Source organism: Ailuropoda melanoleuca, chromosome 1 (genome assembly GCF_002007445.2).
Source record: "Ailuropoda melanoleuca isolate Jingjing chromosome 1, ASM200744v2, whole genome shotgun sequence".
NCBI classification, from domain to species: Eukaryota; Metazoa; Chordata; class Mammalia; order Carnivora; family Ursidae; genus Ailuropoda; species Ailuropoda melanoleuca.
Window position 1 is genome coordinate 172,258,731 of NC_048218.1, and position 23,318 is coordinate 172,282,048.

The 23,318-nt window shown below is 40.0% G+C and overlaps 1 protein-coding gene across 1 annotated transcript in view; it reads right to left on the minus strand.

Annotated features, from left to right (window-relative positions):
• Nucleotides 1-23,318, minus strand: part of AOAH (acyloxyacyl hydrolase) — a 181,636-nt gene that overhangs the window by 134,853 nt on the left and 23,465 nt on the right. Inside the window, exons 3-4 of the mRNA XM_034644821.1 lie at nt 5,273-5,339; nt 5,020-5,132 (exon numbers count right to left, since the gene is read on the minus strand). Of these exons, the coding sequence (XP_034500712.1) occupies nt 5,020-5,132; nt 5,273-5,339 (180 nt within the window). The remainder of the gene's footprint in view (nt 1-5,019; nt 5,133-5,272; nt 5,340-23,318) is intronic.

Sequence of the window (23,318 nt, forward strand, 5' to 3'; positions counted from 1 at the left end):
AGCAAACTAATGTCTACTAAGGGTCAGTAACTTAATGGTTCTGAACTTAATGGTTCATTTAACTGATGACTGCTGTCTTTATGGGGGTCTAATATTTAGTGGGTTCAGGAGGGTGATAAATAGGGCTCTGCTTAACCTTTTTTTTTTTTTAAACCTACAGCCAATATCCCATCTGTGGTAATCCAGGACCACCAACTAATCATATGATATCCAAGACCTATTCATTTTCTCTGCAGATAGAGCACAATTTCAAGTAAGTGAACTTGATTACAGGAGTGGAAATGGGGTCCCCACAGTCAAAGAGTGATGCTGATGGTCTTTACACTGAGGAATAGGAGAGGAGAACTAGGTATGTGGTATTCTTTCCAGAGTCCTCTAAGATCAGAGTTTCATCATCAAAAGACTGAAAGTGAGAAACGGTCCTTCATATAAGAATAGAAAATGCTGAGTCTCATAAATCCAGAGAAGTGTAAGACCACTAGAATGTACAAGATGCAAAGAAGTGGCAAAGCAGCATATGTGCTCTTCACCAGCCGTGGGACAGAAAGCCCAGGTGATGCATACAATGTGAAATCCTTAGGAAATCTCCAAATTCATAATAACCATTCCCACCCAGTATTGTTTTCCCATAGCAGCAAGAAGACCAAAATAGTCACATTTTAATTCACTTCCTTTTACTACCTTTACTGGTACAGAGGTGTGCAGGAATGAGGCATGTGGTAGGGGACCAGGGGTGGTGGGGGAGGAGATATCAACACATTTGGCAGAGCTAATTAACAAGTTTAATTAGGATCATAGTAGAATGAAGTCAATGATGATGATGATCAGCATAAATCAAGAGAGGGGAGCAAGGTCAGGGCTAACAGACAGTCCAAGTAACAGCCTATGGCAGCGAGTGAGGACAGGGCCTTCCACATATGAAAGCTCTCAAATTCAGACCTTCACATCACTTTCAAAGTAAGTTTATATATCAATATATAGTCACAGAGATACACTCACAACACTGAAAGAAGATCTTCCTCATGCAACTTAATACTTATATCCCATTTCTGGACCACACTCAAAGCACGCTATGAATTTATTCATTTCCCTAAATCTTACACAGTAGTCCCCCTCCTATCTGTAGTTTGTTTTCCAAGGTTGCAGTGAGCAGTGGTCTGCTGTGGTCTGGGAGCAGATGATTCTCCTTCTAACATATCATCTGAAAGTCAAAAGTAGCTTAACAATACATCACAGTGCCTCGTCATCCACCTCCCTTCATCTCATCATGTGGACATTTTATCATCTCACATCATCACAAGAAGAAGGGTGAGTACAGAGCAATAAATATTTTCAGAGAGAGAGAGAGAGAGAGAGAGAGAGAGATAGAGACCACATTCACATAACTTATATTACAGTGTACTGTTATACTTGTTCTATTTTATTATTGTTGTTAATCATTTCCTGTGCCTAATTTATAAATTAAACTTTATCACAAGTATATATGCATGTATAGGAAAAAATAATATATATATTTCAGTACTATCTGGTTTCAGGCATCTGCTGGGGGTCCTTGGAATGTATCTCCTCTGGATAAGGGAGGACTGCTATAATTATCTTGTGAATGGCACAGATATTGTTTTGTATTTTTGGTGTCTAAAAAATACATTAATTACATTTAAGGCATACTATGTTATAAACCTTGTTACACATTTTCTTCTAAAAAATGTTATCAGTTTAGGCCTCTCCTGATGAGAGCTCCTAGTTTGGAATACAAGAGTTTATGATTTAGAGGAAAGCATAAATAAATCCCTGGAAGCAAGGTGAGATACACAGAAGACAAGCATCAGGTTTGCTATGGCAACCAATGGCATGACGGAGGTCAAAACCAGGCAGAGGAGGACTCAGCACCTGGTCCCTGGCTAGCACTGGCTGCTCCTGGAAGTAGCCCCTCCCTGCACGACCCAGGTTCTTGGGGGGAATGCCTGAGTATTCAGGTGTCCCACTTCCCAAAAACATCCTGTGGCTTGCTGATGGGCAGGAAATGTAATTGCTGAATAATTAGTCCATGAATCATTGAGAATTGACTGGTATGAAATAATGAGGAGGGATGCCCTCTGGGTTAGGAAACACATTTACTACTGGAAGCCTGAAATTCAGGTAAAACTAATTCATAAGGTTGTCATTTTCAGCACCTATATCAACCCCAAACTGTATATGATTGATTAATACAAGTGGTAAGAAGAGGAAGGCACTATATAGTTTGGCATTATTAAAAGGAAAAATGTCTATCAGCAAACAACTAATATGGGTACTTGAAAATTACTCACAAATCAAACTAATGGTGAACAGAACCATGAGGAGGGATGATTTACTACCTCTGTCTTTCCTCAAATGGCCCACCCCATACTAATGAGAATTTGTTATCTTAGGACTTTGAGTCATCTCAAAGGAAAAAAAAGAGGGCCATACTCAGGGAGTGGCCTTCTTTGGGTGGTTTGCTGGGACCATTCTTCTCTAACACCTTGTATTCATTTGTTGTCATTTGAGGTGGGGACTGTCCCTTGTACAGTTCACATCTGCAGTACCTAGGATAGGGTCTGTCAGTCCTCTCTGATCCTTGTGCTTAAATGTCTCATGCATCTGCCACTCTCCAGCCAGCTACAGAAGAGCAATGGGTTGCTCAACCAATCCAGTCCACAGCCCTTTTACTCCCAGCACACGTGATAGCTAATCTTTGGCTCCCCCTTTTGAGTATCTGCATGCATTGCCCTCTTTAGCTTCTGGGACTTTTTCCCACCTGCCTCTCAGGTTCCCTGATCTAGACCCAGCAGGACCTGTCTGGTAAAGCTGACATTTCCTCCAGAGTACCTGGCTCATACTAGGTATATAAGCAGATTCAATTTCTTTGGAGCAGTCTAGTCATAGCTCACCTGTAGTGATACTTTTGTTCTTTTAAAATAATTCAACAAACATTTACGGAAGGCCTCAATATATCCTGAAGACTCAAATATAGCACCAAGCCCTGAAGATACAAAACCCTCTATTTCCCCTCCCTCCCTCCCTCCCCCCTTCCTCCCTTCCTTCCTTCCTTCCTTCCTTCCTTCCATGTATTCAGTATTTTGCTAAGTACCTAGAGATGCAGAGATGAATAAAATGCATTCCTGGCTCTCAGAAGGTTTTCAATCTAGTTAGTGACTCACAAAAGTCCATGGAGGATGAATTTACACAAAGATGTGGTAAGTGCTGTGCTAGGGTTTGCACAGGGTCCCAGGATTGTGTGTGTCTCTCTCTCTCTCTCTCTCTCTCTGTGTGTGTGTGTGTGTGTTGTCAGCAGTGGAAATGTCATCTATCTTAGCCTGCAGAGGGTCAGGAAAGCTTCCAGAGGAAGTGACCCTGGAGCTGAGGTCTAGAAAAGTAGAATTTGTCCGGGGTGGAGGTTTTGGATGCACCAAGCAGGGGGAACACCTTATGCAAATGTCCCGAGGCCAAAACCTCTTGGTGTGTGTGGGGAATTACAAGTGATCTGGAGTGTGGAGGGATGAATCTGAAAATGTCCTTGGGGACTGATTTATAAATAGCCCTGTGTGTGTCACTATGGAATCCTGCAAAAGTGTGAAGACTGAAGAATTTTACGTTCGTGCCACATTAGTCTGGTATTTAAAAGATTTTGGCCAGCTAGTATGCCGATTGTTGACCTGCAGGCCAACGGGCAGGCCTGCAAACCTAGAATCCAGTTAGGAGCAGGAACAGTAATAGAAGTATGCGTTAAAAAGAAAGCGTCTCTGCGTTCCAAACCCTCACAGTCTGGGGCTCAACAGAAATCATTTACCATAATAGAGTGAGGTACATATTAATACAGGCAGGTGCACAGCAAGCCCTAGCACTGGTTACCACTGTGGACCGTACGATTTTAAGTTCCTCTTGTCTTTAAAATTCTGCAGCTCTAGGCTACCTACTTGTGGGGAATGATGCCTCTGAGCCTCTCTGCTTTGAGGCTTAATGGCATATAAAAGAGGAATCACATAAGAATATTCATCATAATACCAGTAAACAACCCGAAAACCCATCCATGGGAGAGTGAAAGAATAGACTCTTGTAGAGACACAATATTCTATATAGTCAGAGGGAATGAACTACAGCAATGACACTATGTTATGTTATGGATGAAACTTAGACACATAAATCTAAGTGGTAGGTCCCAAAAGATTATATTCAATGTTATACTCTCTTCATAAATTAAAGAAATAACTAAAATATGTTTTAAAGAAATATATATATAATAAATACAGTAAATTCTAATTATTTTATGTAATTATATTACCATTAATTATTAATCATTAAGATATTAATCCATTAATATTCTATTAAGATTACTTTTCTACATTATATTGACATATACTTCTTATATGCTAATTGTAATATAATATGTCATTATCAATTATTAGCATAAATACATATAGAAATTTAACATAATATATTAACATAAGTATATATACATATATACTAAAACTACAGAAAAAGGAAAGCAAGAGAAAGATGAACATGGGTTTTATTACCTGGATAGAGAAAAGCATGAGAATGAATGGCAGAGGGACTGGATGGTTGGAGTAAATTATAACCAAGTTTCTAGACTTAGTTTGGGGTGGTGGGTTTGGAAGCTAATCACATTATTCAAAGTAACTAAGTAACTAAATAATAAATATAAGAAAGCCATGTATGGATCCTTGATGAGAAAATGTCCTGAACAGGAAGGAATATGATTTATCTGATCCAGTGCACCTAAACTCAAAAAGGAAAGAAACATAAGAGAATGAAGGAAGCAGACAGATTATAACGGCGCCCATGCGGGATTCTGAGGGGCACCAGCTGGGGCTAGGGAAGCGGAGAGGGCCAGGAAGCCTGTGAGGGCGGAGAGAGGAGACGAACCTAAGAACATAGCCTGGGACCCAAGCTGGGAGAGAAGGGAAAGGCTGAGACTCTTCGGGGAGCTCAGGAGAAGGGGCTAAATGCTTAGGTCCGGACGTAGGCTCTGGTTACTTGTTGGTAAAATTCCTTCGGAAAGGCTCTTGAGAAACCGAGCCAGGGGCCACACTTTGACCCAAGGGCAGCCTTTGGCGGACAACAGATCTGAGTCAGATCTGAATGTTCCACTACTAACAAGAACAGAAACACAGCTCAAGCCCTTGTTCGGTGAGTACATCCTGCTGGAAGGGGAACCGGCTGCCTGGCAACTTTCCTGTTGCCCCCACATCCCCGCAACTGACCCAGGTTAATGTGCCGGCATACTCACAGTTTTATGATGTCCGGTCCAAACATTCTTATCACTAAATAGCAGGTGGTCTTCAAGAACAGCTTCTCTAAGAAGAAATAAAGAAGGGGAAATAGATTATTTTTTATTCTGATGACTTTAACATATGAATTAAAAATAATCTTTACTAGGAATTGATGCTGAATGATTTATCATTAATTCAAGTGATTGTAAGGGTTTAGGGGAAATGTTACAGTTAATGTATTCATTAAAACATCATCTTAGGTTTATGTGAATGCCACTTTGTTTACCATACATGATAAACATCACCAGTTTATTATAAAAATACAGTTAAATTTTTGGGTTTTATTTTCTTTTGTATAGCAAGGAACCTCTGAATGTTAAGATCTCCTTTGTTGAAATAAAAGAAATAGGACTCACTTTAAAGTAAATAATATGAAATATAGCTTTGTTAAAAATGCTCTTCTTTCATGTTCATTTGGGAAAAAAAGATCGCATTTTGGCTATTTATTTTTGGTCCTGGTATTCCAGAATTAGGAGACTGTCAAGATCCCTGTACTGCTATCTGCCCCAGACACACAGACACTCCCCACCAACACAGACACACACACACACACACACACACACACACACACACACACACACAAAGCAATCTCCTTCCTCTCCATTGTGACAGTACAGGGATGCTTTGTGGATTGATCTGTACAATGAAACTTGTGAACTCTCTAGTCCTGTTTTTCCAGTTTGTGAGTCCACTGTGAAACCTTGGGAATTAGAACCTTAGCACAATTAGGACAGATGGGCCATCCTGGGAAAAGATGGGAATCTCTCCCTGGTGAGAATTTATCTTGTCATGCTTATCTCAAACTGGGCTACCCACACCTTGCTTGGAGGACAGGGTAATGAAAGAACAGGATAAATAGGGGGAAATCTCTCTAGGACTTCATTTGTGCTCAGTAGTAAATAATGTAAATATTACTTTTGTATTACCATAGATCTATTCATAGGACTTTTCTTTTTCTACAATAAAGCAGGAACTTCAAATATACTATGCTTTTGAGGTAGGAATTTAAAACTATATCCCCACATTGACCTTACAGAAATGAAAAGAAGCATGGGGTAATACCATGACATCCGATGTCAGCAAATTAGATAATTAGATGAGATGGACAAATTCCTAGAAAGACAGGCTGCCAAAACTGACTCAAGAATAGACAGACAATCTGGATAGATGTATAACAAGAGATTGAATTAGTAATCAAAAGCTTCCCCCAAAGAAAAGCCCAGAACCAGATGGCTTCACTGGTGACTAGTACCAAACACCTAAAGAAAGCATCTGAATAGACTTTCTCCAAAGAAGATATATGAATGGCCACTAAACACATGCTCAACTTCTTTAGCTACTAAGGAAATGCAAATCAAAGGCACAAGGAGATACCACTTCATACCCACTATGATATGCTATAATAAAAACGACAGATAACAGCAAGTACTGATGTGGAGATACTAGAACCGTCATACACTGCTGGTGGAAACATAAAATGGTGTGGCCACCTTGGTTAATGGTGTGACAGTTCCTCAAATGGTTCAACATACAGTTGCTGTATGATCCAACAAGTCCATTCATAGGTATATACCCAAAAGAATAAAAAATACACATCCACGCAAAAACCTGTACACAAACGTTCATAGAGATATTATTTAAAATAGCCGAGAAGTGGAAACAATTCAACCCAAATGTCCATTTACAAATGAATGAATGCACTAAGTGGGCTATATCCATGCAATAGAATAGTATTCAGCTGTGAAGAGTAATGAAGCTACATGCCACACATGGATGAATATTAAGAACATTATGCTAAGTGAAAGAAAGGAAATGTCCGGAATGGGCAAACGCTTGGAGACAGAAAATAGTGGTTGCTTAGGTCTGGGGAGGATAGATATCTGGGGCTGTGACAGCTCAGAGGTGCAAGGGTCCTTTTTCGTATGCTGAAAATGTTCTAAAATTCATCGTGGGGATCGATGCCCATCTCTGGGAATATACTAAACGCCATTGAGTTATACATTCTAATGGGTGAATTGCATAGTATGTGAATTATACCTTAATACACATGTTTTAAAATAAAAACATCTCTTCCCCCTGGTTGCTCCTTTTCAGGGGCACTGCAGTGGAGAGCGTCAAGAGCCTCTGATGTCATAGGACTCAGAGCTTGGATTTCAGCCCCTGTCGACCTGCTTCTGCCCTTCAGTGGTTTACCCTTTCTGGGTTTTGATTCCCTCATCTGAAAAATGTGCGAAAGGGATTCAGTCCCCTTCACTAGCCCATCTAGGAACTTGGGAGAATTATGTAACAGACATTCAAAATTACATGAATTGGCAAAGCACTCTGCAAGTGAGTTTCAAGTATGCCTAACGTAGAACTAGTTTAGCCGAGAGCTGGGCAATATTTTGCTCTTGCAGTACTGCTTCAAAGAGAAAATTTGCCTTCTTTCTGGTAAAATAAAAGATGGGGTGTGTGTGTGTGTGTCTGTATTTTTTTAGAACCTTGTTTTTCTCAAGTTGAAACGAGTGGCTGAAAGTTTCTCCTTGTTCTCTGAGTTGGACCATCCAAATGATCCATTTCTTGAATGGATTCTGTGATCATTTCTCAGATGGATTCTGTGATGATTAAGAGTGAGGGGCTCCTGGAGCAACAGCTGGTCTGGAGCATGAGATGGCCCCTTGACAGCTAAATTCTAGATCAGCACAGAGTGGAGATAGGCAAAGTCTCCAGAGCAAGCCGGATAGGGCCCAGTCAGCATGATCAGATGTAACCTCACCGTTACTGATACAATCACGGAAAAGATTGTTACTGATGTAAAATGTATACAGTTAAACTGTGACCAGGAAGGTACAAGAGCATTTAATTTCTACAGAGTCAGACTTGGAACAGCACAGGAGAAAAAAAATGTGGCCATTTCCAAGGGCAAAGGAGGGTTAAAAAGGGGCAAGTGAGCCATCATCATACATTAGGTGTACATGTGTGTGTGAATAAAACCCAGAACATTCTAGGTAGTAAGTCACCTTCACATTTACCACGAAGAAGTTTCTCATAAGAACCTTTTGAAGGAGTGTTTATTCTTACCCTTGTTCTATAAGGAGGAACGTTAAGGTTTAGAGAGCTTAAAGCCCCAAATCACAGATCTATGGCACGGTTCAGTAAGAGATTAAATTTTTTACTCCAAAAGCCCATGTTATTTGTAATGTGCATTTCAGCGTACTTAGGACATTTTATTTGCTGCTTCATCTACTCCAGGTATGGCAGGTTTTGTGATACATTAAGTACTGGTGAGAGATTTGAAGCACAGGGAGATTAACGGACCACACAGCTAGTTTTGAGGCTCTGTTTTCTAGTTTGTTTGTAGATTTTCAGAACCTCCAGAACGCGAGGAGAGTTGCCTTCCTCATTTTAAATCTACATGAGTTTTTAGCTATCATTTTCCATGAAGATAAGATGTTTGCATAGGTGACCCCAGAAAGTGAAGTTCTAGCAAAGGTCACAGGGTGTAGGAGTCTGCTGACCCCTAGGGAGAATGATTCCATTAATCATTTTTCCATTAACAATTCTGAGATTCTTCCAAGGTGTTTACTAATGAGAGCCAGAGGCAAAAGCAGCAGGTGAAACTGAAGGTCAGTAATGCTTTGCAGAATTAAAAAAAAAAAAGAAAAAGAAAAAGAGAAAGAAAAAGAAATCATCTTCCCAGGCAAGGAAAGGCCAATGTGATTTATTGAGTGATTATTCTCAAGAATGTTGCTTACATGCTTTCAGTCTGCTAAGGTTATGTTTTCTGAACTTGTTTTGCTTTGGAGGTAAAAGCAATACTATTTAAAAATAATTTTTAAAATCATACCTGTGTGTTGAAGTCCATAATTTCACTTCCTCTGTCCCCCATTCTCCTGGCTTACCAGACAGGAGGCAATACTGGGGGCAATTAGGCACTATGGTTCAGGCCTATTCTGATTTCAAGAAGGAGAAATCCTGAGCTAGGAGACCGACTATCTTTGTCACCCTCTACAATCTGCATGGCCATTCTGGACGCTGGGTTCCACATCCATAACATGGAAATAGTAATGCCCACCGGCATTACAATGAAAGAGCACTGAATACCTTATTTCTATCCAGAGGTAAAGCACTAATTCATAAAATGAAAATAACCCCAAGAGCATTCTTAATCCTTTGAAATTCCTTCAACTGAAAGGTAACCCACTGCAGAAAACTGAAATACCTACTTTGCTTCCCTTGCTAAAATGTCAACTTTTATTTTACCAGAATCTGAATTTCAGCCTCTCATTTACCTCAGCAGACTCTGAAATGTCCTGTGCTGAGTTAGCAGGAGCCCATACCGGACCCTGAAGACCAGGAATCTTGGTCCATGCTGTGTTACAATATTCTAGGACGTTAGGGCAGGGTCATCTAGGAAGGAAGATTTTAACCTAGCCTTTCCTCTTTGAACAATACTATGGACTCTGAGAAACAAACTGAGGGCTTCAGAGGGGAGAAGGGTGGGGGAATGGGATAGGCTGGTGATGGGTAGTAAGGAGGGCACGTATTGCATGGTGCACTGGGTGTTATACGCAACTAATGAATCATCGAACTTTACATCAAAAACCAGGGATGTACTGTATGGTGACTAACATAATATAATAAAAAAATATTATTATAATAAAAAAATACAACTTTGCCTAAAAAGAGAAAATCAAACACCAGGTACAAATGCTGATATGTGTGAGTGTGGTCTATTACATGGAAATGACAACCAATCAAAACAAGTCTTAATGATAATTATGACTATTTTTCACTTTTTTCCTTTTTGTGAAATGGTAATAATATTTTTCTCTTCTTTCTCTAATTCAGAGATGTGAAAATACAAAGCAAGTTTTATAATAGATTATGAATATCCAGGAATAGGGGGATGGGTCAGTAAAATATGGGACATTTATATGGTGAAGAACTGTAGAGTAATTAAGAGGCTTGACCTAAGTCTCTATGTCTTAACATAGATCTATAGATCTCAAAAACATATTGTTGAGTGAAAAACAGAAGTTGCAGAGCTATGCATATAGTAGACATTAATATGAAAGTAAAATCCCACATGGGGAGGATTCTGGAAAGATGATGTTGGAGGCAGTAGAGTTTTGGAATTTCTTTGAATTTCTTCCTAAGTGGTGTTGGGGGCGGGGGGGTTGGCGGTGGAAAGCTCCTGGATAGAAAAACTCAAAAACCATGGACAATTGTTATAACAAGAGTAGGTATCTCCACGAACCCCAAAACACATTTAGGCAAGGATAAACCACTCACAGCTATAAGATTTGTGGGTTATTAATGTCCATGTGGAAGAAAGTAAAGGGAAGCAATGGAATGCCAGAGAAACCTGAGAAAGGGTGAATCCCCAGGTAGCCTATAGGTATTATCTAGAAAGTATGGCGGGCCAATTAAAGAACAGCAGTTGAGACCGGGAGGGGTTTTGCCCACTCTGACAGAAGATGAGTGCAAGGGGCTCAAGGCAGAAGGACTAAGGGGCTGGCCTGTCCAGGCATCTATAGATTGTAGAAACTGACCTGCCAGGGCTCCCCCCCAGAACAGTGTACACACTGAGGAGGAACTGCTGGGTTTGGAAACAACACTGAGCTGGACAGAAGCAAAGGAAAGAGCAAAATCCAGATAAAAGTGTGCAGGGGAACAGTAAGAAACTCTCTCAGAAAGCAAGCTGCTGTGTTTTGTGTGTGTGTGTGTCCATGTTAACACTACATATGAACAACAGAAAAAGTTCTGTGCATTTAGAAAAGTACCCTGAACCACTTCTCTTTTTAAGAGGTTTGGAAAACTAATTTCACATAAAAATGAGCAACAGAAATGTATCTAGGTCAACTCCCATACAAAGTTATTATAAGAAAAAAAAAAGAAGAAGGAACAGAATCACATCCCTATAGAGAGCAAAAGCATGCCAGAAAATCAAGCCCAAAAAAAGGATTAAAACATAACATAGTATTTCGAAATGAGCTAAGAAGCATTAATAAAATGCTATAAGTCATGAAAGAACAACAGAAATCAGAATTAGAATAACTCAGACATGGAATAAAAGAACTCAGGAAGAATACAAGATTGTAAGAGAAATGAAGTCTAAACTAGAGTGAACACAAGAACTGAATAAAGTCTTAAGAAAAATACAACATGAAAAAGAGAAAAACTTTCAAGATAAAAAATAAAGGGATAGAAAGTATTCCAGAGAGAGGCAACATATTGAGGTTAGGCAAAGAAGATTCAAAATATGGATATTAGAAATCCCTGAAAAAGAAAACCAAATCAGGGAAACTGAACAAGTAAACAACTTTCCCCAAATTCTTAAAAAACTAAATGCACTTGAGAGCATACTGCATGCCTGACATCAACATACAACAACTAATACCAAGACACATTCTAGTTAACTGACTGAAGAAGAGGAAAATCTTTGAATTTCTAGGCGAAAATATCAAGTGACTTACAAGAAAAAGGGAATTAGATTATCAGTTAGTTTTTTTAAAGACACATTTAAGATACTTAGGGAAAGAAACTGTGTGCCAAGGATTTATATACCCAGAAAAACAACTGACTTTCAAGTGTAAAGGGCACAGTTTGCTATTGACATGCAAGAATTCAGGGAATATTGTTCCCATGAGCCCTTCCTGAGGAATGAGCTTTAGACAGCAACTCAACTAGAGAGGCATTCTCATAAGGGCTGATGGTGAACATCGATCAAATAGCTGCTGATGGGATTGAGACAAAGTGAGGGTGGGCAGGGAATGGATATTGTACATAATAGCTGTATGCTCAGGTCATATAGTACAATGATTATTAAGGGTGGAGAAATGGGAAAAGTATACGCAAAAAACAATTTTAACTGCTCTCTGTGATTATAAAGTATATTAATGGTAGCAGTACTAGGATTGATATTCTGAGACTGTTACATGTGTAATGAGGGATAGGTGAATGAGTAATTACGGGATATTTTATCACTTTGTCCTTGAGAATTAGGACTTCAAGTGTGGAAAGAAGGAGATAAAGATATGATACAGAAGAGATTAAGATGAAAATCCTGTGGGGGGAAAAATCCTGTAGTCCTGAATTTGAAGTGTCAGTATGAACTCATTAGACATTTTGTCTTAAAATTATATGTAATATAGGTAAATATATGTATATGTAAATATATGTATTTTTTCTAGCATTGTCTACTGAAGAGGCCTAGAAAGAATGACGAACTCAGTAGCAATGAACATTCCTACACACCCAGATTGTGGTCTTAAAATACTATTTCACTAACGGAAATCAGAGCTTTTGAGAGAAATGATTGATTTCAAGCTTGGCTGGAAATGTACAAGACAGGGCTGGAACATCTTGCCATATCAGTTAGTGAGGAAGCTATCAAAGGTTACTTAGGCTTGTGTCAAAGGGAATCAGGAGCCAACCTGAAGAAGTTCCCACTGGTCAAACATGAGACAATTTGAGTTACAAAAGGACAGTAATTGAAATAGACCAAAACTCATGAAATATGTATAAATTCAAGAGTTCATAAAGATATTTTAAAGAAAAGTGGTTGACTACTATGGGATGATCATAGGCAATGAATTATTTGAAAACTAGCAAGTAGAGCAAAGGAATCAGGCATGTATTTGGGCTTTCTTACTATGAACAATACCATTAGTGACTGTGGGGAAAATGTCTCTAAAATACGACGAGGATGAGGGAAAGTGTCTCTGACGCATTTCCACTGCTAAATATAATATAAATGATATATTAGAATAGCACCATTTTGCAACTCCCAGTGAACTAATAGGTCTGGATATTGAGCATCAACAGCTACTAATATCACAAAAAGAAAAAAGAGAAAACCACATTTAATTGCCTCCCAATGAAAGAAAACATCACCACTTATAGTCTTGCCAAAGAAAGCAAACTGGAGTCCGATCAAGCCTCTGGATCTAGCTGCAAATTTACAGGAAATACAGAACACAGAGCAACATATTCAAACACACTACAGGAAAGCAATCCACAAAATCCAGACTGTGGGAAACTCTACAGGGCAAATCCCACAATTAAATTACATGGCAAAGAAAGGGATGGAAAGAAAGCTTGTAGATTAAAATAGACTTAAAAGAATACCAAAAATTTTAAACTAGGCAAGACTATAGTGCAGGGAATGCTCACTTGGATGACAAAACTATAAAGCAATGCAAAAAAAATGAGTACAGTAAAATTCAAGATGTTGTTCCTTTAGGCAAAAGAAGTGATTTATGATGTGATGGGGCTTCTGGAGTAGCTACCTATCTGTTCCTTCTTGACCTGGGCTACGTTTACCAGGTAAGTCACCTTTTAATAACTGATAAAGCTATACATTTGTTCTGTGTGGCTTTCTACCTTTGTTTTGTTTTACCAAAAACAGGTTAAAAAATTACCCATTGAACAATACCATACATTGTTTATAGATTCATACAAGTGAAAGTGTAAACCTTGACAAGAACAATACCCATCAAGTTCATATGAGTGGTTCCCTCTAAGGAGATGGGAGGAGAATGGAACTGGGGGTAAGGGGAAGCCAAAGGGTGTTTCAAGTTTATCTGCCACATTCTAATTCCATAAAAGAAAGATGATGTAAATATGTCAAAACGTTAGCAATGGTCAATCTGGGGCATTGTAAACACGTGTTTGTGTATTATTCTCTCTTGGTCTTTAGTTTGAATTCCAAGAAATTTAGCTCGTGAATACATATTGTTACTGAATGCAATAAATCCTCTGGAAATGCTTTGGTGCTGTTGGCACAGCGTGCTATGTAAATCTAAGACACAACCGCCATTAGTCTAGCTTCCTTACTTTGAAAAAAATTCATCCTTGATGAATTTGTTTCTTAACATTAAATGAATGACAATTTGACTCTCAAAGAAGTTTACCCAATGTGACTGTTGACCTAATAGTATTCTACAAGGGAAACAGAATCAGTATTTTCTCAATTTTGTTGAGATTGAAAGAGAAATCCAGAACTTGTGTGGTTTTTGTAATCATTTTTAATCATTCTAGAACATGGAGATAATTTTAAATTATGATTTAATCATCAAATATAATACCTATTCCACCCAAATCTGTAAATTTGCTAAGTATGCTTTCTATTCCTTTTTTTTAATTTAAATTTTAGGTAGTTAACATACAATGCATACTGATTTCTGGAGTAGAATTCAGTGATTCATCACTTAAATACAACGAGTGCTCATCATACCAAGTGCCCTCCTTAATACCCATTGCCCATCTATCCCATCCCCTACCCACCTTCCTCCATCAACCCTTAGTTTGTTCTCTTATCAAGAGTCTCTTATGGCTTGTTTCCCTCTCTCCTTTTTTCCTTCCCATATATTCATGTTTTCTTTCTTAAATTCCACATAGTGAGATCATATGGTATTTGTCTTTCTCTGACTTATTTCACTTAGCATAATATACTCTAGCTCTATCCATGTCATTGCAAATGGAAAGATTTCACTCTTTTTGATGGCTGAGGAGTATTCCATTGTGTATGTATACTACATCTTCTTTATCCATTCATCAGTTGATGGATATTTGGGCTCTCTCCATAGTTTGGCTATTGTTGATAATGCTGCTATAAACACTGGGGTGCATGTATCCCTTTGAATCTGAATTTGTGTATCCTTTGGGTAAATACCTAGTAGTGCAATTGCTGGATCATAGGGTAATTCTATTTTTAACATTTTGAGGAATCTCCATTCTGTTCTCCAGAGTGGCTATACCAGTTTGCATTCCCACCAACAGTGCAAGAGGGTTCCCCTTTCTCTGCATCCTCGCCAACATCTGTTGTTTCTTGTGTTATTAATTTTAGTCATCCTGAGAGGTGTGAGATGGTATCTCATCATGGTTTTGATTTGTATTTCTCTGAGGACGAGTGATGTTGAGCATCTTTTCATGTGTCTGTTAGCCATCTGGTTGTCTTTTTGGAAAAGTGTCTATTCATGTCTTCTGCCCATTTCTTAACTGGGTTATTTGCTTTTTAGGTATTGAGTTTGATAAGTTCTTTATAGATTCTGGATACTAAACCTTTATCAGATATATCATTTGCAAGCATCTTCTCCCATTCCATAGGCTGCCTTTTAGTTTTGCTGTTTCCTTTCCTGTGCAGAAGCTTTTTATCTTGATGAAGTCCCAATAGTTTATTTTTGCTTTTGTTTCCCTTCCTTGTGATGATGTTTCTAGTAAGAAATTGCTATAGCCGAGGTCAAAGAGGTTGCTGCCTCTGTCCTCCTCTAGGATTTTGATGATTTCCTGTCTCACATTAAGGTCTTTCACCACTTTGAATTTATTTTTGTGTATGGTGTAAGAAAGTGGTCCAGTTTCATTCTGCATGTTGCTGTCCAGTTTTCCAACATCATTTGTTGAAAAGACCATCTTTTTTCCATTGGATATTCTTTCCTGCTTTGTCAAAGATTAGTTGACCAGAGTTGAGGGTCATTTCTGGGTTCTCTATTCTGTTCCATTGATCCATGTGTCTAGTTTTTGTGCCAGTGCCATACTATCTTGATGACTACAGCTTTGTAGTATAGCTTGAAATTAAGAGTTGTGATGCCTCCAGTTTTGTTTTTCTTTTTCAGAATTGCTTTGGCTGTTTGGGGTCTTTTGTGGTTCCATCCAAATTTTAGGAGTTTGTTGTTCTCTGTGAAAAATGCTGGTGGCATTTTGATAGGGCTTGCATTAAATGTGGAGACTGCTTTGGGTAGTGCAGACATTTTAACGATGTTTGTTCTTCTGATCCATGAGCATGGAATGCTTTTCCATTTCTCTGCGTCCTCTTCAATTTCTTTCATAAATGTTCCATAGTTTTTGGAGTATAGATCATTTACTTATTCAGTCAGATTTATTCCTAGGTATCTTATTGTTTTTGGTGCAATTGCAAATGGAACTGATTCCTTGATTTCTTTTTCTGCTGCTTCATTATTGGTGTATAGAAATGCAATGGATTTTTGCACACTGATTTTATATCCTGTGACTTTGCTGAATTCATGTATGAGTTCTAGCAATTTTTTGGTGGAGTCTTTCATATTTCCTGCATAGAGTATCAAGGGGCTTCTGGGTGGCACAGCGGTTAAGTGTCTGCCTTCGGCTCAGGGTGTGATCCCGGCGTTATGGGATCGAGACCCACATCAGGCTCCTCTGCTAGGAGCCTGCTTCTTCCTCTCCCGCTCCCCCTACTTGTTTTCCCTCTCTCACTGGCTGTCTCTATCTCTGTCAAATAAATAAATAAAATCTTTAAAAAAAAAATAATGCCCTACATAGAGTATCATGTCGTCTGCAAATAGTGAAAGCTTGACTTCTTCCTTGCCCATTTGGATGCCTTTTATTTCTTTTTGTTATCCGATTGCTGAGGCTAAGACTTCCAGTACTATGTTAAATAGTAATGGTGAGAGTGGACATCCTTGTCTTGTTCCTGACCGTAGGGGAAAGACTCTGTTTTTCCCCATTGAGGATAATGTTAGCCGTGGGTCTTTCATATATGATATGAAGGTATGTTTCATCTATCCCTACTTCGTTGAGTTTTTTTTTTTTTAATCAGGAAAGGATGCTGTATTTTGTCAAAAGCTTTTTTTGAATTTATTGACAGGATCATATGGTTCTTTTCCTTTCTTTCATTAATACAGTGTACCAAGTTCATTTATTTGCAAATATTTTTAAACCACCCCTGCAGAATAAATTCCACTTGATTGTGGTGAATAATGCTTTTAATGTACTTTTGAATTTTATTTGCTAGTATTTTGAGAATGTTTGCATCCATGTTCATCAGGGATATTGGCCTGTAATTCTCCTTTTTAGTGGGGTCTTCGTCTGGTTTTGGAATCAAGGTAATGCTGACTTTGTAGAATGAGCTTGGAAGTTTTCCTTCCATCTCTATTTTTTGGAAGTTTGCGAAGAATAGGTATTAACTATTCTTTAAATTTTTGGTAGAATTCCCCTGGGAAACCATCCAGCCCAGGACTTTTGTTTTTTGGGAGATTTTTGATTACTGATTCAGTTTCTTTCCTGGTTATGGGTCTGTTGACATTTTCCATTTCTTCCTGTTTTAGTTTTGGTAGTTTGTAAGTTTCTAGGAATTTGTCCATTTTCTCCAGGTTGCCCAGTTTGTTGGCATATAATTTTTCACAGTATTCTCTTATAATTGTTTGTATTTCTGTGGTGTTGTGATCTCTCCTTTATCATTTGTGATTTTATCTTTTTCTTTTCTTTTTGATAAGTCTGGCTAAGGGTTTATTAATTTTATTAATTCTTTTGAAGAACCAGCTCTTAGTTTCATTAATCCATTCTGCTGGGGTTTGTTTCTATACCATTTATATCTGCTCTAATCTTTATTATTTCCTTTCTGCTGGCTTTAGTTGCGCTTCCTTCTCCAGCTCCTTTAGGAGCTAGCTTAGCTTGTGTATTTGAGAATTTTCTTGCTTCTTGAGTAGGCCTGTACTGCAATATACTTCCCTCTTAGGACTGCTTTTGCTGCATCCCAAAGGTTTTGGGCTGTCATGCCCTCATTTTCATTTGCTTCCATGTATTTTTAAAATTCTTTAGTTTCCTCATTAATCCATTCATTCTTTAGTAGGTGTTCTTTAAGCTCCATGTATTTGAAGTCTTTCCAAATTTTTTCTTGTGGTTGACTTTCAGTTTCATTGCATTGTGGTCTGAACATATGCATGGTATAATCTCAATCTTTTTATAGTTGTTGAGAGCTGATTTGTGACCCAGTACGTGATTTATTCTAGAGAATGTTCCATACACACTCGAGAAGAATATGTATTCTGCTGCTTTAGTATGAAATGTTCTGAATATACCTATTAAGTCCATCTAGTCCAATGTATCATTCAAAGCCACTGTTTATTGATTTTCTGTTTAGATGATCTATCCATTACTGTAAGTGTGATGTTAAAGTCCCCTATTATATGATTATCCATGAGTTTCTTTACGTTTATTATTAATTCATTTATATATTGGAGTGCTCCCAAGTTGGGGTCATAAATATTGACAATTGTTAGATCTTTTTGATGGACAGACCCATTAATTATGATATAATGCCTGTCTTCATCTCTTATTACAGTCTTCATTTTAAAATCTAGTTTGCTGGTGGGAGGTTAAGATGGCGGAGGAGTAGGGGACCCCTTTTTCAGCCGGTCCCCTGAGTTGAGCTGGATAGGTACCAGACCAGCAGGAACATCCACGGAATCAGCCTGAGACGCAGGAAGATACATCTGGATCTCTACAAATGAACATCTCCAGCGCTGAGTATCGAGGTACGAAGCGGGGAGCCGTGAAACCGCGCACAGATATCGGAAGCTAAACAGAAGGGGGAGGGAGCCGCCGTGTCAGGGCGCCGGGAAGCGGTAGCCACCTGCAAGGGGGAGCGGACAGACCGCGGACCCGCACGCTTGAGACAGCAGGCTGAGAAGGGAGCTCCGGGAGCGCACGCGGGACGGCTGGCGGTTGGCGGGCCACCTGCACGGGGGAGCAGGCGGACTCGCGGACGGCACCCGCGAGACAACAGACTTAGAACGCGAGCTCGAGGAGCGCGCGTGCAGGGCGGCTGGCAGGCTACCTGCACCGGGGAGCGGGCGGACCACGGACCCGCACTCTGGAAACAGCAGACTGAGTCCGTGAGCCGGGAGCGTGCACCACCAAGCATCTCACGGAGCTCCGGAGCTCCGGTGTGCTCACTGGATCGAGGCTGAGACCGGGAGCTCCGGGAGCGTCCGCGGGGCGGCTGGCGGCTGGAGGGCCACCTGCACGGGGGAGCAGGCGGACTCGCGGTCAGCACCCGTGAGACACCAGACTGAGACGGGGAGCTCCGGGAGCCCGCGCGGGGCGGCTGGCGGCGGGCGGGGTTGGAAACACAAAGGACAGAGACGTGCCGGCCCTGGAAGTGAGGGCTGGGACGCCGGGTGTGGGGCGCACAGCCCGGGATGCTGCAGGGTTGAGCAGCACCAACAGAAACAGAGTTAAAGTGGCCAGAACATCAGTGGAGAACGATCCGCGATCCCTCTGTTCTGAGACAGAGGCTGAATTTCAGCCGCTGCTGCTCTCTCAGAAGAGGCATAGCAAACCGCCAGGGAAAGCCGCCAGAGAACAAAAGCCCGGAAATACCGGCTCACAGGGTGCCCATCCCCATCCCCCCTCGCAAGGGACACAGAGACTCTACCCAAACAGGGTTTTCTGAGTACCTGCAGGCAGGCCCCTCCCCCAGAAGGCAGGCTGAAAAATCAAGAAGCCCACAACCCGGAGCGCCTGAGTGGCGCAGTCACCAAGCACCTGTCTTCGGATTAGGGTGTGATCACAACGCTCCGTAAGGAGTCCTTCATCGGGCTTCTCCACCGGGAACCTGCTTCTTCCTCTCCCACTCCTCTGCTTGGGTTCCCTTTCTTGCTGACTGTCTCTCTCTCTCTCAAATAAATAAATAAACTCTTTAAGGAAGAAGCCCACATCCCTAAGATCTCTATAAAACAAGGGCGCACGGCCTGGGTCCCAGTCAACACTTGGGCTCTGGACAACCCTGCAATCTCTCTTCATCAGAATGACGAGAAGGAGAAGTCCCCCCCAGCAAAGAAAAGATAATGAGTCTGTGGCCTCTGCCACAGAATTGGCCTCGGCCACAGAATTAATACATATGGATGTATCCCAATTATCAGAAATGGAATTCAGAGCAACAATGGTCAAGATGATGAGTAAACTTGAAAAAAGCATCAGAGAAAGCGTTGCTGAGAATATAGAATCCCTAAGGGCAGAAATGAGAGCGAATCTGACAGAAATTAAAAATTCTATGAGCCAAATGCAGTCAAAACTAGAGGCTCTGACGGCCAGGGTCACCGAGGCAGAGGAACGCGTTAGCGAATTGGAGGATGGGTTAGTAGAAGAAAAAACGAAAATAGAAGCTGGTCTTAAAAAAATCCACGCCCACGAATGTAGATTACGGGAGATTACTGACTCTATGAAACGATCCAATGTCAGAATCATCGGCATCCCTGAAGGGGTGGAGAAAAACAGAGGTCTAGAAGAGATATTTGAACAAATTGTAGCTGAAAACTTCCCTAATCTAGCAAGGGAAACAAGCATTCGTGTCCAAGAGGCAGAGAGGACCCCATCCAAGCTCAACCAGGACAAACCTACGCCACGGCATGTCATAGTGCAATTCGCAAATATTAGATCCAAGGATACAGTATTGAAAGCGGCCAGGGCAAAGAAATTTCTCACGTACCAAGGCAAAGGTATCAGGATTACGTCAGACCTGTCTACAGAGACCTGGAATGAGAGAAAGGCTTGGGGGGGCATTTTTAAAGCTCTTTCAGAGAAAAACATGCAGCCAAGGATCCTTTATCCAGCAAAGCTGTCATTCAGAATTGATGGAGAAATAAAGACGTTCCAAAATCGCCAATCATTAACCAATTTCGTAACCACGAAACCAGCCCTACAGGAGATATTAAGGGGGGCTCTATAAAGGTAAAAAGGCCCCAAGAGTGATACAGAGCAGCAAGTCACAACCGATACAAAGACTTTAAAGAGAAATGGCATCATTAAAATCATATCTGTCAATAATCTCTATCAATCTAAATGGCTTAAACTCTCCCATAAAACGCCACAGGGTTGCAGATTGGATAAAAAGACATGACCCATCCATTTGCTGTCTACAAGAGACTCATTTTGAACCCAAAGATGCATTCAGACTTAGAGTAAGGGGATGGAGTACCATCTTCCACGCAAATGGACCTCAAAAGAAAGCTGGAGTAGCAATTCTCATATCAGATAGACTGGATTTTAAACTAGAGGCCATAGAGAGAGATACAGAAGGGCACTATATTATTCTTAAAGGAAGTATTCAACAAGTGGATATGACAATTATTAATATATATGCCCCCAACAGGGGAGCAGCAAGATACACAAGCCAACTCTTAACCAAAATAAAGAGACATATAGATAAGAACACAGTAATAGTAGGGGACCTCAACACCCCACTATCAGAAATAGACAGAACACCCTGGCAAAAACTAAGCAAAGAATCAAAGGCTTTGAATGCCATACTCGACGAGTTGGACCTCATAGATATATATAGAACACTACACCCCAGAACCAAAGAATACTCATTCTATTCAAATGCCCATGGAACATTCTCAAGAATAGATCATGCTCTGGGACACAAAACAGGTCTCAGCCAATACCAAAAGATTGAAATTATCCCCTGCATATTCTCAGACCACAACGCTCTGAAATTGGAACTCAACCACAAGGAAAAACCTGGAAGAAACTCAAACACTTGGAGGCTAAGAACCATCCTGCTCAAGAATGACTCGATAAACCAGGAAATCAAAAAACAAATTAAACAATTTATGGAGACCAACGAGAATGAATACACAACGGTCCAAAACCTATGGGATACTGCAAAGGCAGTCCTAAGGGGGAAATACATAGCCATCCAAGCCTCACTCAAAAGAATAGAAAAATCTAAAATGCAGTTTCTATATTCTCACCTCAAGAAACTGGAACAGCAACAGAGGGACAGGCCTAACCCACTGACAAGGAAGGAGTTGACCAAGATTAGAGCAGAAATCAATGAATTAGAGACCAGAACCACAGTAGAGCAGATCAACAGGACTAGAAGCTGGTTCTTTGAGAGAATCCATAAAATTGATAGACCACTGGCAAAACTTGTCCAAAAACAAAGAGAAAGGACTGAGATTATTAAAATTATGACTGAAAAGGGAGAGGTCACGACCAGCACCATTGAAATTGCAAGGATTATTAGAAACTTTTATCAACAGCTATATGCCAAAAAACTAAACAATCTGGAAGAGATGGAGGCCTTCCTGGAAACCTATAAACTACCAAGACTGAAACAGGAAGAAATAGATTTCTTAAATAGGCCAATTAACTATGAAGAAATTGAGTCAGTGATAAACAACCTTCCAAATAATAAAACTCCAGGCCCAGACGGTTTTCCTGGGGAATTCTACCAAACATTCAAAGAAGAAATAATACCTATTCTCCTAAAGCTATTTCAAAAAATAGAAACAGAAGGAAAGCTACCAAACTCATTCTATGAGGCTAATATTACCTTGATCCCCAAACCAGGCAAAGACCCCCTCAAAAAGGAGAATTACAGACCGATTTCTCTAATGAATATGGATGCCAAAATCCTCAACAAGATCCTTGCTAATAGAATCCAACAGTACATTAAAAGGATTATCCATCATGACCAAGTGGGATTCATACCTGGGATGCAAGCATGGTTCAACACTCGCAAATCAATCAATGTGATACATCATATCAACAAGAAAAGACTCAAGAACCATATGATCCTCTCAATTGATGCAGAAAAAGCATTTGACAAAATACAGCATCCTTTCCTGATTAAAACCCTTCAGAGTGTAGGAATAGAGGGTACATTTCTCAATCTCATAAAAGCCATCTATGAAAAGCCTACTGCAAGCATTATTCTCAATGGGGAAAAGCTGGAAGCCTTTCCCTTAAGATCAGGAACACGACAAGGATGCCCACTCTCGCCACTATTATTCAACATAGTACTAGAAGTCCTTGCAACAGCAATCAGAAGACAAAAAGGGATCAAAGGTATCCAAATCGGCAAAGAAGAAGTCAAACTGTCTCTCTTTGCAGATGACATGATACTCTATATGGAAAACCCAAAGGAATCCACTCCCAAACTATTAGAAGTTATAGAACAATTCAGTAAGGTGGCAGGATACAAAATCAATGCCCAGAAATCAGTTGCATTTCTATACACGAATAACGAGACTGAAGAAAGAGAAATTAGGGAATCCATCCCATTTACAATAACACCAAAAACCATGCGTTACCTTGGAATTAACTTAACCAGAGACGTAAAGGACCTATATGCTAGAAACTATAGATCACTTTTGAAAGATATTGAGGAAGACATAAAAAGATGGAAAAATATTCCATGCTCATGGATTGGAAGAATTAACATAGTTAAAATGTCCATACTACCCAGAGCAATCT